Source organism: Eriocheir sinensis, chromosome 26 (assembly GCF_024679095.1).
Source record: "Eriocheir sinensis breed Jianghai 21 chromosome 26, ASM2467909v1, whole genome shotgun sequence".
In the NCBI taxonomy this organism is placed as follows: Eukaryota; Metazoa; Arthropoda; class Malacostraca; order Decapoda; family Varunidae; genus Eriocheir; species Eriocheir sinensis.
In genome coordinates, this window is record NC_066534.1 from 1521543 (window position 1) to 1545008 (window position 23466).

Here is a 23466-nt window from a genome sequence, read left to right on the forward strand (position 1 = left end):
TCCATATATCCACCACAATGATCCGTTATTTCCACTCAAAACCAGATATACTATTAAAGAAATTTCCTGTGTGGTTTTCTGAAATTCACTCCTTTTTGTATCAACGACAAACACTAGAACTAGAAGGAATTTCGTTGTATTTTGTGTGGTTAGGGAGCTTACGAACTTCCTGTATTGGACTGTAAGGGCCGCTTTCACAGTCGTTTTGTTTGTTTTGATCGTTACCAATGGCTGTTATCGCCGCTATAATATTTCCACGTAAAACTGGCAGAAGGGGTAGTGGCGGCTGCGTGGTTAGCCTAGCCCCCGCACCTTGCCACACACTCCCAACACCTCTCGCTTCCTCTGCAGCCGCCACTACCCCATAGGTCAGTTTCACGTGGAAAACTATAGCGTCGATCGCCGCCATTGGTAACGATCAAAACAAACGAAGTGACTGTGAAAGCGGCCCTAAGACTGGCCTTAATTCCTGTACTTTTGTGTTTTCCTGACAGGTGCTCATCATCCTATTAGTTATGGAAATAAGAACATAAGGAGTCTGCAAGAGGCCAATAGGAGTTGAGTGTAGTAGTAACAGTAACAATGGCATCTGTAGACCTGTAAGTATTGCTAGCATCGAAAGTTATTTGTTACACTCACCTGTTGGCAGAGCGCTGGGTGCGGAGTGCCCTGGACCGCTGGCCAAGAGCATCCACCAGTGCCACACAGAGCGAGCGCAGGTCATTCTCAGCCGAGCCGCCCATCTCTCCACGGTACTCCTGGAGAAGCTCACTCACTGCCACAGACAAGGAGACAATGTTTGGTTTAGTGGGCGCAACATCTGTGGTCATATGCCGGAGAGAGACAGAAGGGGAAGGAATTATAGGAGAAGGGAACAGACCCCAGGAGACGGGACACAACCCCCGATTAATACCTGGTACACTGCTGGGTGGACAGGGGCGTAGGGTACGGGTAACTCTCGATTTATGTGAGTTTGGTTTACGCGTTTTAAATAACGTGGGGTCCAAAATCCAAATAAATCTTCCTGCACGCCACTTGAACAACAATACAGTACCCACGCTGCCACGCTACTCAACAACAACACCCTCGCTGATGTACTACCACGAGGGGAAGGGCAGCTAGAAGAGGAACCACGAGAGGGAGAGGAGTCAGAGTGATACAGTAGACAATAAAGGTACAAACCTGCCTCTTGTTTGATTTACATTGTTTTTGATTTACATGACCTCTTCAAGGACACAATACTTGCGTAAATCGAAAGTTACCTGTATCGGAAAAGTCGCCCAAATTTTTCCACTCCGCCCGGGAATCGAACCCGGGCTCTCTCGGTTGTGAGAAGACAGGGAGACAAAGCCATGGGTCGAGAAAGGGGTCAACATATGGTAGCAATAAAACACTCAAAATGGTCCTAATGAGCACAAACTTGAGGGAAAGAGACAGAAATTTTTTAAAAGAATTGTTGAGATACAAATGCTTTGTTTGAAAGGTGCAAAAGCCTGTAGGTCAAATGCCTTCAAAACCTACCTTGGTGTTGTGCTGTGCAAGCATGGAGGAGTGGAGTGAGAGTGTTAGGCAGAGAGCATTGCATGGGGAGGCAGGCATCACAAAACAGTGGGGAAAAAACAATGACATGATTCAAGAAACGATGCAGCTTAACCCGGTGTTGGTGGTAGCAGCGGGGATCATGTTTATTAACGGTCCCTCCCAGCGAGAAAAATGAGAAAAAATCACCCTCACACAAACCATTTCATAATATATATCAAAGCATTTGTGATGAGATTATGTATCATGGCACAAATTTGGCCCGTCGCTGCTACACGGTAAAGCCACAAATTTGGCCCGTCGCTGCTACACGGTAAAGCCACAAATTTGGCCCGTCGCTGCTACACAGTAAAGCCACAAATTTGGCCCGACGCTGCTACCGGGTTAAGCAACTTACCACACAAGGCTAGACTTAAACATATAAATCTACATTCTCTAGAAGGGCAAAGGGTGGTAGGAAACATGATGCAAGTAAATAAGTGAATGAAATGCTTTGATACAGGTGATGTTAATAAGGTTCTGGTGGTAAGAGAGCCGGATAGGATATGTAGTGATGGGTTTAAGTTGGATAAATTCAAATTCAACAGACACAGGCTGGTTAACCAATAGACTGATGGATGAGTGTAACAGACTTGGCACTTGTGGTGAGTGCCAATATGATATAGTACATTCATGAAATTGAACCTGTCTAGTTGGAAAGTTTGGTTTAGTGGGCGCAACATCTGTGGTCATGTGCCGGAGAGAGACAGGAGGGGAAGGAATTATAGGAGACGGGAACAGTTGGAAAGTTTGGTTTAGTGGGCGCAACATCTGTGGTCATGTGCCGGAGAGAGACAGGAGGGGAAGGAATTATAGGAGAAGGGAACAGTTGGAAAGTTTGGTTTAGTCGGCGCAACATCTGTGGTCATATGCCGGAGAGAGACAGAAGGGGAAGGAATTACAGGAGAAGGGAACAGGCCCCAGGAGATGGGACACAACCCCCGATTAATACCTGGTACCCATTCACTGCTGGGTGGACAGGAGTGTAGGGTATTGGAAAAGCCGCCCAAATTTTTCCACTCTGCCCGGGAATCGAACCCGGGCTCTCTCGGTTGTGAGCCGAGTGTGCTAACCACTGCACCATGAAGCCCCCATTGAAAGTGGAAATAACTGAAAATCAAAAGGCTTGGTTTGACAATAACAAGGGAATGAATGCATGCAATGACTAATAATGAGAGAACAGCAAAGGAGGGAACACGAGGGGAGTGCCAAACTTTACCTTGCTTTGGGGTGACAATCAGGTTCTCGGATGTACCCAGCTTGAAGGAGCCCTGTGTCCGGCACCTCTCTAGGGCTGACTGTTAAGGTGAATGGGAGGAAGATGAGATGGAAAAGATAGAAAATACCAAAAGAAGGAATTAACAGAGCATGCCTTTCAACTACATTACAAAATTAGTAGGTGAGTCAACATAATCTACTCATGCTCATCCTTATACTGTCCAAACCCCTTATGCAAGAGTTAACCAGCATCTTCACTCTTTCATCCCTATACTGTCCAAACCCCTTATGCAAGAGTTAACCAGCATCTTCACTCTTTCATCCCTATACTGTCCAAACCCCATATGCAAGAGTTAACCAGCATCTTCACTCTTTCATCCCTATACTGTCCAAACCCCTTATGCAAGAGTTAACCAGCATCTTCACTCTTTCATCCCTATACTGTCCAAACCCCTTATGCAAGAGTTAACCAGCATCTTCACTCTTTCATCCCTATACTGTCCAAACCCCATATGCAAGAGTTAACCAGCATCTTCACTCTTTCATCCCTATACTGTCCAAACCCCATATGCAAGAGTTAACCAGCATCTTCACTCTTTCATCCCTATACTGTCCAAACCCCTTATGCAAGAGTTAACCAGCATCTTCACTCTTTCATCCCTATACTGTCCAAACCCCTTATGCAAGAGTTAACCAGCATCTTCACTCTTTCATCCCTATACTGTCCAAACCCCTTATGCAAGAGTTAACCAGCATCTTCACTCTTTCATCCCTATACTGTCCAAACCCCATATGCAAGAGTTAACCAGCATCTTCACTCTTTCATCCCTATACTGTCCAAACCCCTTATGCAAGAGTTAACCAGCATCTTCACTCTTTCATCCCTATACTGTCCAAACCCCTTATGCAAGAGTTAACCAGCATCTTCACTCTTTCATCCCTATACTGTCCAAACCCCATATGCAAGAGTTAACCAGCATCTTCACTCTTTCATCCCTATACTGTCCAAACCCCATATGCAAGAGTTAACCAGCATCTTCACTCTTTCATCCCTATACTGTCCAAACCCCTTATGCAAGAGTTAACCAGCATCTTCACTCTTTCATCCCTATACTGTCCAAACCCCATATGCAAGAGTTAACCAGCATCTTCACTCTTTCATCCCTATACTGTCCAAACCCCTTATGCAAGAGTTAACCAGCATCTTCACTCTTTCATCCCTATACTGTCCAAACCCCATATGCAAGAGTTAACCAGCATCTTCACTCTTTCATCCCTATACTGTCCAAACCCCTTATGCAAGAGTTAACCAGCATCTTCACTCTTTCATCCCTATACTGTCCAAACCCCATATGCAAGAGTTAACCAGCATCTTCACTCTTTCATTCCTATACTGTCCAAACCCTTATGCAAGAGTTAACCAGCATCTTCACTCTTTCATCCCTATACTGTCCAAACCCCTTATGCAAGAGTTAACCAGCATCTTCACTCTTTCATCCCTATACTGTCCAAACCCCTTATGCAAGAGTTAACCAGCATCTTCACTCTTTCATCCCTATACTGTCCAAACCCCTTATGCAAGAGTTAACCAGCATCTCCACTCTTTCATCCCTATACTGTCCAAACCCCTTATGCAAGAGTTAACCAGCATCTTCACTCTTTCATCCCTCACGCTGGTAAACTCTGGAACAATCTTCCTTCATCTGTATTTCTTCCTGCATACAGCTTGAACTCTTTCAAGAGGAGGGTATCAGGACACCTCTCCTCCCGAAACTGACCTCTCTTTCGGCCACCTCTTTGGATTCTTTTTTAGGAGCAGCGAGTAGCGGGCTTTTTTTTTATTGTTTCCTTTTTTTGTGCCCTTGAGCTGCCTCCTTTGTTGTAAAAAAAAAAAAATAAAAAAAATAAAAAAATAATAATAATAATAATAATAATAATAATAATAGTTAGTATCCATATTTCTCATAGACAGGCTATGGAATTGAAACTGCTTCAAATATAACCATTTTGTCTGTTTGGGCTAAAAATAAAAGAAAATGGCATTATGATCCCCCATCATCAAACTTTTGTAACAGAGAAAGTTGGAAAGTTTTGTTTAGTGGGCGCAACATCTGTGGTCATATGCCAGAGAGAGACAGGAGGGGAAGGAATTATAGGAGAAGGGAACAGACCCCAGGAGACGGGACACAACCCCCGATTAATACCTGGTACACTGCTGGGTGGACAGGGGCGTAGGGTATTGGAAAAGTTGCCCAAATTTTTCCACTCCGCCCAGGAATTGAACCCAGGCTCTCTCGGTTGTGAGCTGAGTGTGCTAACCACTGCACCACGAAGCACCCATTTTGTAACAGAGAAACTTGTTAACTTATATTCAGCTCTTTAATCACAAAATGAAATAATGTAAATGAACTCTTACAACATCCTGCCCAAATAACACCCAAAATGGTTACAATTATAATGGTAGGATCAAACACAGACCTTGTATTTTGCTGAGTTGCTCCGGGCCAAGGCCACGTCTTCCTCAGCCTGCTTCAGCCTCTGCTGCAAGTACCTGGAGGTGGCAAACCCGAGCACATTACAAAATATTACATTTGACATGTTCACTGATGCAAGAGATCCATAAAGTGGACTGGCAGAGCTGCTTTGCTTACTACTTGATTAACAAGATAAGAGAACACCCCGTGCTGGGGTACCACAGGTCAAAAAACTTTTTTTCTCCAGGTTATGAAAACTGTAGGACTCCCGGTGTTGTGTTCCTGGCTGTCCTCCCACAGGCTCAGAAGCAAAAGTAAACAAACAAAGACTTGCTGATAAACAGAGCTGTTCTCACGCATCCCCCGACAGCATGGCAATGCTCACTTCGCTTGCCAGCTCCCCCACCTCATGAACCTATGATGCCCCCTTGCCCCCCCCACCCCCCAAAAAAATAAAATAAAATAAAAATAAAAAATCTGCCAAAATTACGGGCCTGCATATGCACATCAAGACAGTTATGTTTTTTTTTTAAAATGGCAAGATGCTATTTCCCATAAATTTACCCTTGAATCACTGCATGCAGGCTATATGTTGGCTCAGGAACACAACACCTGTCTTTACAGCACACAGTTCTGTGATGATATTTGGGTAAACACTCCTGTCCTCCCGTCCTTGAAGCCAAAATTGTGCCCGTGTGGCGAGCCTGTGGTTCATCCGTGCCAGAAGTTCTCATTGTCACCACTGCACGGCCAACCCACCCATCTAGACTCCGACCACATAAAAACGTGGATCGAGTAACAACAAACACACACACACACACACACCAGACTCATTAGGAACCATGGCAGATGTTTCTGACAAACAGAAACGACTTCACCATTTCTTGAGTGTGTTAGGCAGTATTTGGTGAGTGGCTCACACGAACCAAACCTCCTAGCTCTTGGCAAGAAGAGAGCAGTCGTCTCTAACACTGCTCTCTTCTTGCCATTGGGTGTGCTTGGTTTGTAGGAACCACTCAACAAATAAGTTCTAATACACTCAAGGAAATGGCAAAGCCATTTTTGTTTGTAAGGAACATCTGCCATGGTTCATGATGAACTTGGTGTGTGTGTGTGTGTGTGTGTGTGAGTGCATGTGTTTGTTTACTCAATCCACGTGTTTATGTGGTTGAGTCAAGATGGGTGGGTTGGCCTCTCACGCGCAGTGGTGACAATGAGAACTGGCACGGAGGAACCACAGGCACGCCACACCCACAACAGCTTCTTCCTTCCATTTACCTGCAGCAACAAGTCCATAACTTGGGTAATGGCAGCACAAGCCCTTACTTTAGCAGACGACGCCATGTCAATACAGGGCAAGTGCTTTGTTTACGTTGTGGATGTGGATACGGGCAACCGACCTTGGCCGTGTGTGACGCACACCAGGAAAAGTTGGAGTTGCCGGTTGCCCAAGCTGCTGCCAACGCAGTGGGAAGAAAAAGGCCCAGTGTGACGCCGGTTACGGTCAACAGACAACTCGCTCCCGGATGGGTGTACAGGCGTTGCCCTTTGCTTTAGTTCACAGAAGTAAAGCAAAATTCTTTGTATATCTTTGGATGCTTTATACAGTAAACCCCAACACTATCCAGCCCTGTGTTTCTAGCATCCCTAGTATGTTTCTGACAAAAATCTGACCAAATATAAAAACACTGCGTTGATCTCTGCCTTGTGTGTGTGTGTGTGTGTGTGTGTGTGTGTGTGTGTGTGTGTGTGTGTGTGTGTTTACCTAGTTGTGAAATACAGGAAAAGAGCTGTACCAGGCTCGTGCTGTCCCGTCTCCATAATGCTTATTATCCAGTTTGGCTTTAATAAATTCATGAATCGTTTTTGCACACACAGTCTCCTCGTCAAGTCCGTTCCATGTTGTTATGCTTCTGTATGGAAAACTGTATTGTCTCTCCTACAGTCGCTCTTCTTCAGTTTCTTACCATTGCCTCTTGTCACACTTCTGTCACGTACCACTAGGTCTTCCCTGTTCAATTTCTCCAATCCCTCTTGTATCCTGCACAATGCTATTAGGTCCCCTCTCTCTCTTCTGCTCTCCAGTGTTGTTAGTCCCAATTTCTCCAGTCTTTCTTCATAAGTACGTTCTCTCAGAGTTTCCGGTAATTTAGTCGCTGCTCTTTGTATTCTTTACAACTTTATAATTTCTTTCTTCAATCTTGGTGACCACACTAATGCTGCATATTCCAGTCTTGGACGTATCATCCATGTTATGAGTTTCTGCACCATTTCTTCATCTAAATATGTGAATGCTGCTTTTATGATTCTAAGAAGATTGTAGGTTTCCCCAGTTATCCGGTGTGTGTGTGTGTGTGTGTGTGTGTGTGTGTGTGTGTGTGTTAGACAAACAGATTTCACCACACTCCTGAACAAGCCATGCCGTGACCTCTGACCTGTTTTCGGTGATGATGGCGTCGAGGTCAACGATGCGTTTGGGTGGGGTGGGCGTGGCGGTGCTGGTGTTGGTGGTGGTGGTGGTGGTGTAGTGGGGGCTGCTGAGGATTGTGTTGAGGATATAGTTGAGGCGATGTAGCTTGTGGTGTGTGGCGTCCAGCTCCCGAACCAACTCCTCCCTCTCCTCCACCAGCCCCCGGACATCCCCCTCCAACGCCTGGCACTGTGGGGGACGACGGGGGAAGGAAAGGGGGTTAGTGGCATGGGGGAAAGGCACTTAAGTCAATGTTATTAACCGTGTAGCAGCGACAGGCCAAATTTGTGGGTTTACTGTGTAGCGAAAGTTTTGTTTAGTGGGCGCAACATCTGTGGTCATATGCCGGAGAGAGACAGAAGGGGAAGGAATTATAGGAGAAGGGAACAGTTGGAAAGTTTTGTTTAGTGGGCGAAACATCTGTGGTCATATGCCAGAGAGAGACAGAAGGGGAAGGACTTATAAGAGAAGGGAACATTTGGAAAGTTTTGTTTAGTGGGCGAAACATCTGTGGTCATATGCCGGAGAGAGACAGAAGAGGAAGGAATTATAAGAGAAGGGAACATTTGGAAAGTTTTGTTAAGTGGGCGCAACATCTGTGGTCATATGCCGGAGAGAGACAAGAGGAAGAAATTATAGGAGAAGGGAAAAAGTTGGAAAGTTTGGTTTAGTGGGCGCAACATCTGTGGTCATATGCCGGAGAGAGACAGGAGGGGAAGGAATTATAGGAGAAGGGAACAGTTGGAAAGTTTTGTTTAGTGGGCGCAACATCTGTGGTCATATGCCGGAGAGAGACAGAAGAGGAAGGAATTATAGGAGAAGGGAACAGTTGGAAAGTTTGGTTTAGTGGGTGCAACATCTGTGGTCATATGCCGGAGAGAGACAGAAGGGAAAGGAATTATAGGAGAAGGGAACAGTTGGAAAGTTTGGTTTAGTGGGTGCAACATCTGTGGTCATATGCCGGAGAGAGACAGAAGAGGAAGGAATTATAGGAGAAGGGAACAGTTGGAAAGTTTGGTTTAGTGGGCGCAACATCTGTGGTCATATGCCGGAGAGAGACAGAAGAGGAAGGAATTATAAGAGAAGGGAACAGTTGGAAAGTTTTGTTAAGTGGGCGCAACATCTGTGGTCATATGCCGGAGAGAGACAAGAGGAAGAAATTATAGGAGAAGGGAAAAAGTTGGAAAGTTTGGTTTAGTGGGCGCAACATCTGTGGTCATATGCCGGAGAGAGAGACAGAAGGGGAAGGAATTATAGGAGAAGGGAACAGTTGAAAAGTTTTGTTTAGTGGGTGCAACATCTGTGGTCATATGCTGGAGAGAGACAGAAGGGGAAGGAATTATAGGAGAAGGGAACAGTTGGAAAGTTTGGTTTAGTGGGTGCAACATCTGTGGTCATATGCCGGAGAGAGACAGGAGGGGAAGGAATTATAGGAGAAGGGAACAGTTGGAAAGTTTGATTTAGTGGGTGCAACATCTGTGGTCATATGCCGGAGAGAGACAGAAGAGGAAGGAATTACAGGAGAAGGGAACAGACCCCAGGAGACGGGACACAACCCCCGATTAATACCTGGTACACTGCTGGGTGGACAGGGGCGTAGGGTATCGGAAAAGCCGCCTAAATTTTTCCACTCCGCCCGGGAATCGAACCCGGGCTCTCTCGGTTGTGAGCTGAGTGTGCTAACCACTGCACCACGAAGCCCCCATGAATAGACAGAGGTTACTGGAATAATTAAGGGACAAAGGGAGGTAGTACATAGGTGTTGGTTAAGAAAGCCAGCAGGAAAATTAATATATAAATACACTCTCATCCATATTAGTTTCCCTTAAAAATGTTTCTATTTCTTTCATAAATTACCGAACCCAAAAGTGACAGCCTCCTCCTCCTCCTCCTCCTCCTCCTCCTTTCCTTCTCTTCCTCCTCTATTTCTTCTCTTCCCTTCCTCCTCCTCCTCCTCCTCCTTTCTTTCTCTTCCTCCTCTATTTCTTCCCTTCCTCCTCCTCCTCCTCCTCCTCCTCCTCCTCCTTTCTTTCTCTTCCTCCTCTATTTCTTCTCTTCCCTTCCTCCTCCTCCTCCTCCTCCTTTCTTTCTCTTCCTCCTCCTCCTCCTCCTCCTTTCTTTCTCTTCCTCCTCTATTTCTTCTCTTCCCTTCCTCCTCCTCCTCCTCCTCCTCCTCCTTTCTTTCTCTTCCTCCTCTATTTCTTCTCTTCCCTTCCTCCTCCTCCTCCTCCTCCTTTCTTTCTCTTCCTCCTCTATTTCTTCTCTTCCCTTCCTCCTCCTCCTCCTCCTCCTCCTTTCTTTCTCTTCCTCCTCTATTTCTTCTCTTCCCTTCCTCCTCCTCCTCCTTTCTTTCTCTTCCTCCTCTATTTCTTCTCTTCCCTTCCTCCTCCTCCTCCTTTCTTTCTCTTCCTCCTCTATTTCTTCTCTTCCCTTCCTCCTCCTCCTCCTCCTCCTCCTTTCTTTCTCTTCCTCCTCTATTTCTTCTCTTCCCTTCCTCCTCCTCCTCCTCCTCTTCCTTTCCCCCCCCTCCTCCTCCTCCTCCTCCTCCTCTCCCCAGCTTACCTTAGCACTCAGCTCCTCCATCTGCGAAATGAAGCGCTCCCGTTCCTGCAGGGCCAGCTGGGTGAGTGCCGTGTTGGCCTGGCTGCCACGCCGACCCTCCCCGCCCCCCCGCCACCGCTGCACCTCCTCCCGCAGGACCTGAAGGACAGAGACGGTGAGCTGAGGGAACAGGAACAAGAATGCACAGTAAAGTTGTAAAATTTGGTTTAGTGGGCGCAACATCTGTGGTCATATGCCGGAGAGAGGCAGAAGGGGAAGGAATTATAGAAGGTAACAGACCCCAGGAGATGGAACACTACCCCCGATTAATACCTGGTACACTGCTGGGTGGACAGGGGTGTAGGGTATCAGAAAAGCCGCCCAAGTTTTTCCACTCCGCCCGGCAATTGAACCCGGGCTCTCTTGGTTGTGAGCCGAGTGTGCTAACCACTGCACCACGAAGCCCCCTGAGCGTAGATGAGGAGCTTTGAGCGCTTTTTATGTGTTAGTCTACTCTGACGGGAGAGGAAAAAAATAGTTTTCTCGGGAACTAATAGGCCTATGAGGATTTTGAGGATATGTACTTTTCCGAACTTACTGGAACAACTTTTTAACCTTCCTTCACTGTCTCAATTTTGATCCTCGTCCTCCCTCCCTTCTATGCTCTCTCTCTCTCTCTCTCTCTCTCTCTCTCTCTCTGGTCCAGTGTAACACGATTGACTCCTTTAAAAACAAGCTCGACCGTCACTTCCTTCAACTTAATATTAACTAGAGTTGAAATGCAACGTTTTGGAGCCATCTGACTAATGTAGAATCACTAAGGTTTAAGGACTGACCACCTAGTCTGGACCATGGGGTCTGTGTGGTCTGATTTTCTATGTAAATCTATGTAAATCTCTCTGTCTCTCTCTCTCTCTCTCTCTCTCTCTCTCTCTCTCTCTCTCTCTCTCTCCATATTCTCCTTTTCTTTTTCTTCTTCTTCTTCTTCTTCATCTTATATCTATTCCTTTCCTTCATCTTCCCCTTTCTATCTATGTAAATTACCTTTGTGTCGGCCTGTGCGTCGTGGAGTCTACATCTGAGCTCCGCCGCCTCCTGCCTCAGCGCACGGCTCTCCTCCTTGGCCTGACAAAGGAGCTGGGCCAGACTGGTGCCGTCCCCCACACTGAGCATGGCAGAGCGGCCAGGGTCGGACAGTGTCGCCTGAGGGAAGGAGAGGAGAGAGAGGGTCATGAGAGAAGAGTGGGGGATGGATGGAGAGGGAGGGAAAAGTTCGAATGTTTTGTTTAGTGGGCGCAACATCTGTGGTCATATGCCGGAGAGAGGCAGAAGGGGAAGGAATTATAGGAGAAGGGAACAGACTCCAGGAGACGGGACACAACCTGGTACCCATACACTGCTGGGTGGACAGGGGCGTAGGGTATCGGAAAAGCCGCCCAAATTTTTCCACTCCACCTGGGAATCGAACCCAGGCTCTCTTGGTTGTGAGCCGAGTGTGCTAACCACTGCACCACGAAGCCCCTAGAAAGAAGAGGGAGGGAGGAAAGGCAAAAAGAAAGGAAATGAGGGAGGACAGATATATAGAGACAGGGAGGAGAAGGAAAAGAGTGATATGAGAGTTGAGGATAGAGGTGGTGGTGGTGGTGGTGGTGGCAGTAAGGGTCATGTTACAAGATATATCACTGCCCAAGGACACGTATTTGACAAGGCTTTCATAGGAGTTGTGGGCATTTCCAAGGTTAGTTTTATGACCCTGGTGGTAGTGTGACCCTTCCTCTGTACCATGAACCTAAGAAACACATATTTGACAAGGCTTTCGTAGGAGTTTGGGGCATTTCCAGGGGTAGTTTTATGACCCTGGTGGTAGTGTGATCCTTCCTCTGTACCGTGAACTTAAGAAACGCATATTTGACAAGGCTTTCGTAAGAGTTTGGGGCATATCCAGGGTTAGTTTTATGGCCCTGGTGATAGTGTGACCCTTCCTCTGTACCATGAACCTAAGAAACACACATTTGACAACGCTTTCATAAGAGTTGTGGGCATTTCCAAGGTTAGTTTTATGACCCTGGTGGTAGTGTGACCCTTCCTCTGTACCATGAACCTAAGAAACACATATTTGACAAGGCTTTCGTAGGAGTTGTGGGCATTTCCAGGAGTAGTTTTAAGACCCTGGTGGTAGTGTGACCCTTCCTCTGTGCCGTGAACCTAAGAAACACATATTTGACAAGGCTTTCATAGGAGTTGTGGGCATTTCCAAGGTTAGTTTTATTGTGACCCTTCCTCTGTACCATGAACCTAAGAAACACACATTTGACAAGGCTTTCGTAGGAGTTTGGGGCATATCCAGGGTTAGTTTTATGGCTCTGGTGATAGTGTGACCTTTCCTCTGTACCATGAACCTAAGAAACACACATTTGACAAGGGTTTCATAGGAGTTGTGGGTATATCCAGGGTTAGTTTTATGGCCCTGGTGGTAGTGTGACCCTTCCTCTGTACCATGGACCTAAGAAACACACATTTGACAAGGCTTTCATAGGAGTTGTGGGCATTTCCAGGGGTAGTTTTAAGACCCTGGTGGTAGTGTGACCCTTCCTCTGTACCATGAACCTAAGAAACACATATTTGACAAGGCTTTCTTAGGAGTTGTGGGCATTTCGAGAAGTAGTTTTATAACCCTGGTGGTAGTGTGACCCTACCTCTGTAACATGAACCTAAGAAACACACATTTGACAAGGCTTTCGTAGGAGTTGTGGGCATATCCAGGGTTAGTTTTATGACCCTGGTGGTAGTGTGACCCTTCCTCTGTAACATGAACCTAAGAAACACACATTTGACAAGGCTTTCGTAGGAGTTGTGGGCATATCCAGGGTTAGTTTTATGACCCTGGTGGTAGTGTGACCCTTCCTCTGTACCGTGAACCTAAGAAACACATATTTGACAAGGCTTTCGTAGGAGTTGTGGGCATATCCAGGGTTAGTTTTATGACCCTGGTGGTAGTGTGACCCTTCCTCTGTACCATGAACCTAAGAAACACACATTTGACAAGGCTTTCGTAGGAGTTGTGGGCATATCCAGGGTTAGTTTTATGGCCCTGGTGGTAGTGTGACCCTTCCTCTGTACCATGAACCTAAGAAACACATATTTGACAAGGCTTTCGTAGGAGTTGTGGGCATTTCCAGGAGTAGTTATATGACCCTGGTGGTAGTGTGACCCTTCCTCTGTACCATGAACCTAAGAAACACATATTTGACAAGGCTTTCATAGGAGTTTTGGGCATTTCCAGGGGTAGTTTTATGACCCTGGTGGTAGCGTGACCCTTCCTCTGTACCGTGAACCTAAGAAACACATATTTGACAAGGCTTTCGTAGGAGTTGTGGGCATTTCCAGGAGTAGTTTTATGACCCTGGTGGTAGTGTGACCCTTCCTCTGTACCATGAACCTAAGAAACACATATTTGACAAGGCTTTCGTAGGAGTTGTGGGCATATCCAGGGTTAGTTTTATGGCCCTGGTGGTAGTGTGACCCTTCCTCTGTACCATGAACCTGAAGAAACACTCATTAGAACCCGACTGACCCCCTCTTTGACCTTTAAAAATAGCTGATGTGAGAAACGAGAGTCTTATAATACCAACCTAAATGTGTTAGTGGCATTAGGGTCATATTAGCAAGGATTGGTATAGTAATGGCTGCATGGTACAGATGGTTTGGACATGTGAGGAGAAGAGAAGAAATATATTAACGAGAGGTTATTCAGAGGAGCAATGTTATATTAAATGATCCCAGTCACCCATCGCACTCATGTTGTAAAATGTTAACATCTGTGCAGGGCTGAACTTATCGGTATAGGGAGTCGTATATTCCGTCAAGTATCAGGATATTGAATAGGATTTAGCTGCTGTAAAAGAAGGCAGCACACAGGAATATCCATGAAACATCCATAAAACAGTCATTCAGAACCAACCAGACAGTTGATTGTGTTCAGTCTGTGCCTAAAACATCTACAAAACAGTCATTCAGAACCAATCAGACAGTTGATTGTGTTCAGTCTGTGCCTAAAACATCTACAAAACAGTCATTCAGAACCAACCAGACAGTTGATTGTGTTGTCTGTGCCTAAAACATCTATAAAACAGTCATTCAGAACCAACCAGACAGTTGATTGTGTTCAGTCTGTGTCTAAAACATCTATATAACAGTCATTCAGAACCATCCAGACAGTTGATTGTGTTCAGTCTGTGCCTAAAACATCTATATAACAGTCATTCAGAACCAACCAGACAGTTGATTGTGTTGTCTGTGTCTAAAACATCTATAAAACAGTCATTCAGAACCAACCAGACAGTTGATTGTGTTGTCTGTGTCTAAAACATCTATAAAACAGTCATTCAGAACCAACCAGACAGTTGATTGTGTTGTCTGTGCCTAAAACATCTTTAAAACAGTCATTCAGAACCAACAACTTGAGTGTGCCGGGATAATCTTGGCCTTAACTCGTGAAGCAGGCCACGGTAACTCCGGCCCCGTGACGAGTGAGGTAACAGTCCGACCCTAAACCCCAACACCAAACAGTTACACTCATCAACCTCAATAACACCTAAAAATCCGTAACAACAATATAAAAAACGTTGACCTCGATGTTCGTTACTTAACTGTTCCTGCGAAAGGCACATAGGAATATCAGCAATGTGTGTTTTATTAATGTGTGTTTTACGTAAAGTATGATTAGAATTGTATACGTAGATATGACTGTGTGATCTTTTTAAACATATATTTCTAGATATGACTGACAGTGTGATCTTTTTTAAACTTATATATTTCTAGATATGACTGACAGTGTGATCTTTTTTAAACTTATATATTTCTAGATATGACTGACAGTGTGATCTTTTTAAACTTATATATTTCTAGATATGACAGACAGTGTGATCTTTTTTAAACTTATATATTTCTAGATATGACTGACAATGTGATCTTTTTTAAACTTATATATTTCTAGATATGACTGACAGTGTGATCTTTTTAAACTATTAAATATTTCTAGATATGACTGACAGTGTAATCTTTTTTAAACTTATATATTTCTAGATATGACTGACTGTGTGATCTTTTTTAAACTTATATATTTCAAGATATGACTGACAGTGTGATCTTTTTTAAACTTATATATTTCTAGATATGACTGACAGTGTGATCTTTTTTAAACTTATATATTTCAAGATATGACTGACAGTGTGATCTTTTTTAAACTTATATATTTCAAGATATGACTGACAGTGTGATCTTTTTTAAACTTATATACTTCTAGATATGACTGACAGTGTGATCTTTTTTAAACTTATATGACTGACAGTGTGATCTTTTTTAAACTTATATATTTCTAGATATGACTGACAGTGTGATCTTTTTTAAACTTACATATTTCAAGATATGACTGACAGTGTGATCTTTTTTAAACTTATATATTTCAAGATATGACTGACAGTGTGATCTTTTTTAAACTTATATATTTCAAGATATGACTGACAGTGTGATCTTTTTTAAACTTATATATTTCTAGATATGACTGACAGTGTGATCTTTTTTAAACTTATGTATTTCAAGATATGACTGACAGTGTGATCTTTTTTAAACTTATATATTTCAAGATATGACTGACAGTGTGATCTTTTTTAAACTTATATATTTCAAGATATGACTGACAGTGTGATCTTTTTTAAACTTATATATTTCAAGATATGATTGACAGTGTGATCTTTTTTAAACTTATATATTTCAAGATATGACTGACAGTGTGATCTTTTTTAAACTTATATACTTCTAGATATGACTGACAGTGTGATCTTTTTTAAACTTATATGACTGACAGTGTGATCTTTTTTAAACTTATATATTTCTAGATATGACTGACAGTGTGATCTTTTTTAAACTTATATATTTCAAGATATGACTGACAATGTAATCTTTTTTAAACTTATGTATTTCTAGATATGACTGACAGTGTGATCTTTTTTAAACTTATATATTTCTAGATATGACTGACAGTGTGATCTTTTTTAAACTTATATATATATTTCTCTTTTCTACTGTGGCAAACACTAGACAAATTCTCTGTAAGAGCAATAAAGTATTACTATTATTATTATTATTATTATTATTATTAAGACATCCTGAGACGTGCACTGAACTTTGAGGCAGAGGGCAGAGGACCAGCAGGAAGGCCAAGGAAGACATGGAGGAAGATATGAGGAGGCTGAACACCACGGAAGAAATGGCTATGGACCGGCAACAGTGGAGGAGGAGGCTCATACCCCATCCAACCCCCCAATAAATGGACGTTAAATTGGGTAGGTGGTGGCTGAGTGGTAGCGTGCTGGGCCCACATTCACCGCGTGATGGACGACGCGGGTTCGAATCCCAACGCTACCACCTGGGATTTTTCAGTCACCGCCGAGTGGCTTAAAACTACCCACATGCTGTCCTGAAGACCACCCATCAACCCAGACTCTAGAGGAAACCGTCCAAGTGAATCAAGAAGGAGTTCCGGGGGGCTCATGTCCCATCCAACCCCCCCGCCACAGGGAAGAAATGGATGTTAAACGATGATGGTGATGATGGTGATGATGAGTACCCCATAATGTGCAACTGTTTGACATATATGAATAAACTTTGCAAAGGTTATTGAAGAGTTTGTATTTCCATAAACAGTTGAGGCCTGACCGTGCCAACCAACGCCAAGGCAGTCACACAGCACACTGGCCTCAAGCCACACACACACACACACACACACACACACACACACACACACACACACACACACCTTGGGAAATGTAAAAATATAGAGTTTGGTAGGAGTGGTAGAAGATGTAAATATGATTATAAGATGGGAAGTGAGATAATATGCAGAGGAGTGGAAGAAAAAGATTTGGGAGTGACTATCTCAGAGAACATGTCACTGGACAAACACATCAACAGGATAACGGGACAAACTATGAATTTGCTGAGGAACATAAGGACGGCATTTGTGTATTTGGACAAAGAGATGATGAAGAAAATAATAGTTACAATGATAAGGCCAAGGTTGGAGTATGTAGCAGTGGTCTGGTCTCCTCACGAAAAGAAGAATATAAGAAAGCTGGAAAGAGTACAGAGAGCGGCAACTAAGATGGTACCGGACCTTAGGGATTGGACTTACGAGGGGAGACTCAATAGCATGGGGCTCACAACCCTGGAGAGAAGAAGAGAAAGAGGAGACCTGATAGCGGTGTATAGGGTGGTGAGCGGGGTGGAGAATCTAGACAGAGAGGACCTGTGTGTGTGTGTGTGTGTGTGTGTGTGTGTGTGGAGCGAGAGAGAAACGAGAGGACACGGAAAGAAATTGAGGGCGACCACGTGTAGGCGAGATGTCAAAAAGTTTAGCTTCCCAAACAGAAGCATTGAGCTGTGGAATGGACTGGAGGAGGAGGTGGTTTGTGCAAGAAACATTCATGATTTTAAGGAAAAGTTGGATAAGAGAGGATATGGAGACGGGACAGCGCGAGTGTAGCTCTTTTCCTGTATGTCACAACTAGGTAAACACACACACACACACACACACACACACACACACACACACACCAGGAACACAAGAGGACACAGTAAAAAAATGAGGAAGGGAAGATGCTTGAGAGACATAAAGAAATATAGCTTCCCGCAAAGAAATACAGAGGTTCGGAACAGACTAAGTGAGGATGTAGTATCAGCGAGGAGTGTGCAAAGCTGTAAGGAAAAGTTGCATAAATGTAGATACGGAGACGGGACCACACCAGCGTAAAGCCCCGGCCCAGTAAAACTACAACTAGGTAAATACACACAACCTTATGAGCCCTTAGGTGTAAACATCCACAGTGAAGCCAACATGCTCTCACCTTTGCCGGGGTAAGTGGTAGGGGGCGGTGCAGGGTGGAGCTGCCGCCCTGCTCCGCCAGTGTTCTGAACTTGTCGCGTTCCTTCTGGCACTCCTGCAGCTCGGAGCGCAAGATACCCACAGCGGCACTCTTGCTCTCCACAGCTCGACGCAGCACCCCAACCTGTGGCGTCAAAGTTAGTCGAGTTTGTAGCGAAGAAAATAATTGGTCTTAATAATCAATAAGGATGCATTCTTAGGTGTTTGCGTCAATAAGTATATGAAACAGCATTAACCCGGTAGCAACGACGGGCCAAATTTGTGGCTTTACCGTGTAGCAGCGACGGGCCAAATTTGTGGCTTTACTGTGTAGCAACGACGGGCCAAATTTGTGGCTTTACTGTGTAGCAACGACGGGCCAAATTTGTGGCTTTACTGTGTAGCAGCGACGGGCCAAATTTGTGGCTTTACTGTGTAGCAACGACGGGCCAAATTTGTGGCTTTACTGTGTAGCAGCGACGGGCCAAATATGTGGCTTTACTTTACTGTGTAACGACGGGCCAAATTTGTGGCTTTACTGTGTAACAACGACGGGCCAAATTTGTGGCTTTACTGTGTAACATGACAGACCAAATTTGTGGCTTTACTGTGTAATAACGACGGCCAAATTTGTGGCTTTACTGTGTAGCATGACAGGCCAAATTTGTGGCTTTACTGTGTAGCAACGACGGCCAAATTTGTGGCTTTACTGTGTAACAACGACAGACCAAATTTGTGGCTTTACTGTGTAGCATGACAGACCAAATTTGTGGCTTTACTGTGTAGCAACGACAGGCCAAATTGTGGCTTTACTGTGTAGCTAATGACGGGCCAAATTTGTGGCTTAACCGTGTAGCAGTGACAGGCCAAATTTGTGGCTTTACCGTGTAGCAGCGACAGGCCAAATTTGTGGCTTTACCGTGTAGCAGCGACAGGCCAAATTTGTGGCTTTACCGTGTAGCAGCGACAGGCCAAATTTGTGGCTTTACCGTGTAGCAGCGACAGGCCAAATTTGTGGCTTTACCGTGTAGCAGCGACAGGCCAAATTTGTGGCTTTACCGTGTAGCAGTGACGGGCCAAATTTATGGCTTTACCGTGCAGCAGTGACGGGCCAAATTTGTGGCTTTACCGTGTAGCAGTGACGGGCCAAATTGTGGCTTTACCGTGTAGCAGTGACGGGCCAAATTTGTGGCTTTACCATGTAGCAGTGACGGGCCAAATTGTGGCTTTACCATGTAGCAGTGACGGGCCAAATTGTGGCTTTACCGTGTAGCAGCGACGGGCCAAATTTGTGGCTTTACCGTGTAGCAGTGACGGGCCAAATTGTGGCTTTACCATGTAGCAGTGACGGGCCAAATTGTGGCTTTACCGTGTAGCAGTGACGGGCCAAATTTGTGGCCTTACCGTGTAGCAGCGACGGGCCAAATTTGTGCCATGATATAAACCCCCCAAAATAGATGATACATAATCTCATCACAAATGCTTTGATATGTATTATGAAATGGTTTGTGTGAGGGTGATTTTTTCTCATTTTTCTCGCTTGGGGGGACCATTAAGAAACATGATCCCCGCTGCTGCCACCACCACCGGGTTAAGAGGAGAGTATCAAAATGCCTCTCCCCCTAAACTGACCTCTCTTTTTGCCACTCTCTCCTAAGCTCTTTTATATAGGGGCAGTGTTTAGTGGGTTTTTTTTTCTCATTATTACTTTTCTTTGCCCTTGAGCTGCTTCATTTGCTGTAAAAAAACAAAAAACAAAGGAAGTTTAATTTAACCTGGTAGCAGCGGGGATCATGTTTCTTAATGGTCCCTCCAAGCAAGAAAAATGAGAAAAAATCACCCTCACACAAACCATTTCATAATATATATCAAAGCATTTGTGATCAGATTTTGTATCATCTATTTTGGGGGGTTTATATCATGGCACAAATTTGGGGTTTTGGAGTTTTTGAGTGGAGGAAAAAGTTTTGTTTAGTGGGTGAAACATCTGTGGTCATATGCCGGAGAGAGACAGAAGGGGAAGGAATTATAGGAGAAGGGAACAGTTGGAAAGTTTTGTTTAGTGGGTGAAACATCTGTGGTCATATGCCGGAGAGAGACAGAAGGGGAAGGAATTATAGGAGAAGGGAACAGTTGGAAAGTTTTGTTTAGTGGGCGCAACATCTGTGGTCATATGCCAGAGAGAGACAGAAGGGGAAGGAATTATAGGAGAAGGGAACAGTTGGAAAGTTTTGTTTAGTGGGTGCAACATCTGTGGTCATATGCTGGAGAGAGACAGAAGGGGAAGGAACCATAGAAGGGAACAGACCCCAGGAGACGGGACACAACCCCCGATTAATACCTGGTACACTGCTGGGTGGACAGGGGCGTAGAGTATCGGAAAAGCCGCCCAAATTTTTCCACTCCGCCTGGGAATCGAACCCGGGCTCTCAGTTGTGAGCCGAGTGTGCTAACCACTGCACCACGAAGCCCCCTTGGGTGGAGGAGCATATCTAAACTATACTCCAACCAAACTTTACATAACCTAGCTTATAATGGAGGGGATTCACCCCCCCTCGACCCCTGGACTCCTCACTTGTATAATGCGCTGGTAAAACTAGAGAAGTACAGCAGTATGTGGCTGTTATTATTATTATTATTATTATTATTATTATTATTATTATTACTGAGGCATCTGGCAACCCTACAGTCCCTGCTCCCACCACCACCATGGCGGGCGCGACTGACGTAATTATTTACAAAAAAAAAATATATATATATATCACAAGAACGAGTGATTTGCGATGGCAGAGCAATACGGCATGTTATGTATAATGTATGTATAATGTATAATGTGTTGTATGGACACTAAAACTTCATACAACACCAAGGCATTAGTGGCTATGAGACAGTGGGTGCCAATCTAGAGCAATGGCCCACAGTGGGGATAATCTTAAGAGTAGCGGCTCCTAGCGGGCGCACGTTTAGGGCGCGGTGTGGTGGTGATTACAATGTCAATGTGAGTGTTTGTGATCGTGTACATAAGTGTAAGTCTGTATGTGTGATTGTAGCTGAAGAGGGTCCAGGTTTATCTGTTGCTTGAACCATGTAATTTTTATTTTTTTATTTTTTTTTACAACAACGGAGACAGCTCAAGGGCACAATAAAAAGTAAACAATAATAAAAAAAAAGCCTGCTACTCGCTGATCACAAAAATAATCCAGAGGTGGCCGAAAGATAGGTCAATTTTGGGAGGAGAGGTGTCCTGATGCCCTCCTCTTGAAAGAGTTCAAGTCGTAGGCAGGAGGAAATACAGATGAAGGAAGATTGTTCTAGAGTTTACCAGCATGAGGAATGAAAGAGTGATGATGCTGGTTAACTCTTGCATAAGGGGTTTGGACAGTATAGGGATGAAAGAGTGGAGATGCTGGTTAACTCTTGCATAAGGGGTTTGGACAGTATAGGGATGAAAGAGTGAAGATGCTGGTTAACTCTTGCATAAGGGGTTTGGACAGTATAGGGATGAAAGAGTGGAGATGCTGGTTAACTCTTGCATAAGGGGTTTGGACAGTATAGGGATGAAAGAGTGAAGATGCTGGTTAACTCTTGCATAAGGGGTCTGGACAGTATAGGGATGAAAGAGTGAAGATGCTGGTTAACTCTTGCATAAGGGGTTTGGACAGTATAGGGATGAAAGAGTGGAGATGCTGGTTAACTCTTGCATAAGGGGTTTGGACAGTATAGGGATGAAAGAGTGGAGATGTTGGTTAACTCTTGCATAAGGGGTTTGGACAGTATAGGGATGAAAGAGTGAAGATGCTGGTTAACTCTTGCATAAGGGGTTTGGACAGTATAGGGATGAAAGAGTGAAGATGCTGGTTAACTCTTGCATAAGGGGTCTGGACAGTATAGGGATGAAAGAGTGAAGATGCTGGTTAACTCTTGCATAAGGGGTTTGGACAGTATAGGGATGAAAGAGTGAAGATGCTGGTTAACTCTTGCATAAGGGGTTTGGACAGTATAGGGATGAAAGAGTGGAGATGCTGGTTAACTCTTGCATAAGGGGTTTGGACAGTATAGGGATGAAAGAGTGAAGATGCTGGTTAACTCTTGCATAAGGGGTCTGGACAGTATAGGGATGAAAGAGTGAAGATGCTGGTTAACTCTTGCATAAGGGGTTTGGACAGTATAGGGATGAAAGAGTGGAGATGCTGGTTAACTCTTGCATAAGGGGTCTGGACAGTATAGGGATGAAAGAGTGAAGATGCTGGTTAACTCTTGCATAAGGGGTTTGGACAGTAAAGGGATGAAAGAGTGAAGATGCTGGTTAACTCTTGCATAAGGGGTTTGGACAGTATAGGGATGAAAGAGTGAAGATGCTGGTTAACTCTTGCATAAGGGGTTTGGACAGTAAAGGGATGAAAGAGTGAAGATGCTGGTTAACTCTTGCATAAGGGGTTTGGACAGTATAGGGATGAAAGAGTGAAGATGCTGGTTAACTCTTGCATAAGGGGTTTGGACAGTATAGGGATGAAAGAGTGAAGATGCTGGTTAACTCTTGCATAAGGGGTTTGGACAGTATAGGGATGAAAGTGAAGATGCTGGTTAACTCTTGCATAAGAGGTTTGGACAGTATAGGGATGAAAGAGTGAAGATGCTGGTTAACTCTTGCATAAGAGGTTTAGACAGTATAGGGATGAAAGAGTGAAGATGCTGGTTAACTCTTGCAAAAGGGGTTTGGACAGTATAGGGATGAAAGAGTGAAGATGCTGGTTAACTCTTGCATAAGGGGTTTGGACAGTATAGGGATGAAAGAGTGAAGATGCTGGTTAACTCTTGCATAAGGGGTTTAGACAGTATAGGGATGAAAGAGTGAAGATGCTGGTTAACTCTTGCATAAGGGGTTTGGACAGTATAGGGATGAAAGAGTGAAGATGCTGGTTAACTCTTGCATAAGGGGTTTGGACAGTATAGGGATGAAAGAGTGAAGATACTGGTTAACTCTTGCATAAGGGGTTTGGACAGTATAGGGATGAAAGAGTGAAGATGCTGGTTAACTCTTGCATAAGGGATTTGGACAGTATAGGGATGAAAGAGTGAAGATGCTGGTTAACTCTTGCATAAGGGGTTTGGACAGTATAGGGATGAAAGAGTGGAGATGCTGGTTAACTCTTGCATAAGGGGTTTGGACAGTATAGGGATGAAAGAGTGAAGATGCTGGTTAACTCTTGCATAAGGGATTTGAACAGTATAGGGATGAAAGAGTGAAGATGCTGGTTAACTCT

The 23466-nt window shown here is 44.3% G+C and overlaps 1 protein-coding gene across 2 annotated transcripts in view; it reads right to left on the reverse strand.

Moving 5' to 3' along the window:
- Positions 1 to 23466, reverse strand: part of LOC127003685 (uncharacterized) — a 32365-nt gene that overhangs the window by 5253 nt on the left and 3646 nt on the right. The window contains exons 2-8 of one of the 2 annotated variants that reach the window (XM_050870611.1): positions 18186 to 18347; positions 11326 to 11484; positions 10303 to 10440; positions 7706 to 7929; positions 5275 to 5347; positions 2798 to 2876; positions 640 to 775 (exon numbers count right to left, since the gene is read on the reverse strand). In XM_050870611.1, coding sequence (XP_050726568.1) covers positions 640 to 775; positions 2798 to 2876; positions 5275 to 5347; positions 7706 to 7929; positions 10303 to 10440; positions 11326 to 11484; positions 18186 to 18347 — 971 coding nt within the window. The remainder of the gene's footprint in view (positions 1 to 639; positions 776 to 2797; positions 2877 to 5274; positions 5348 to 7705; positions 7930 to 10302; positions 10441 to 11325; positions 11485 to 18185; positions 18348 to 23466) is intronic. The other variant, XM_050870612.1, reaches the window with a different exon arrangement.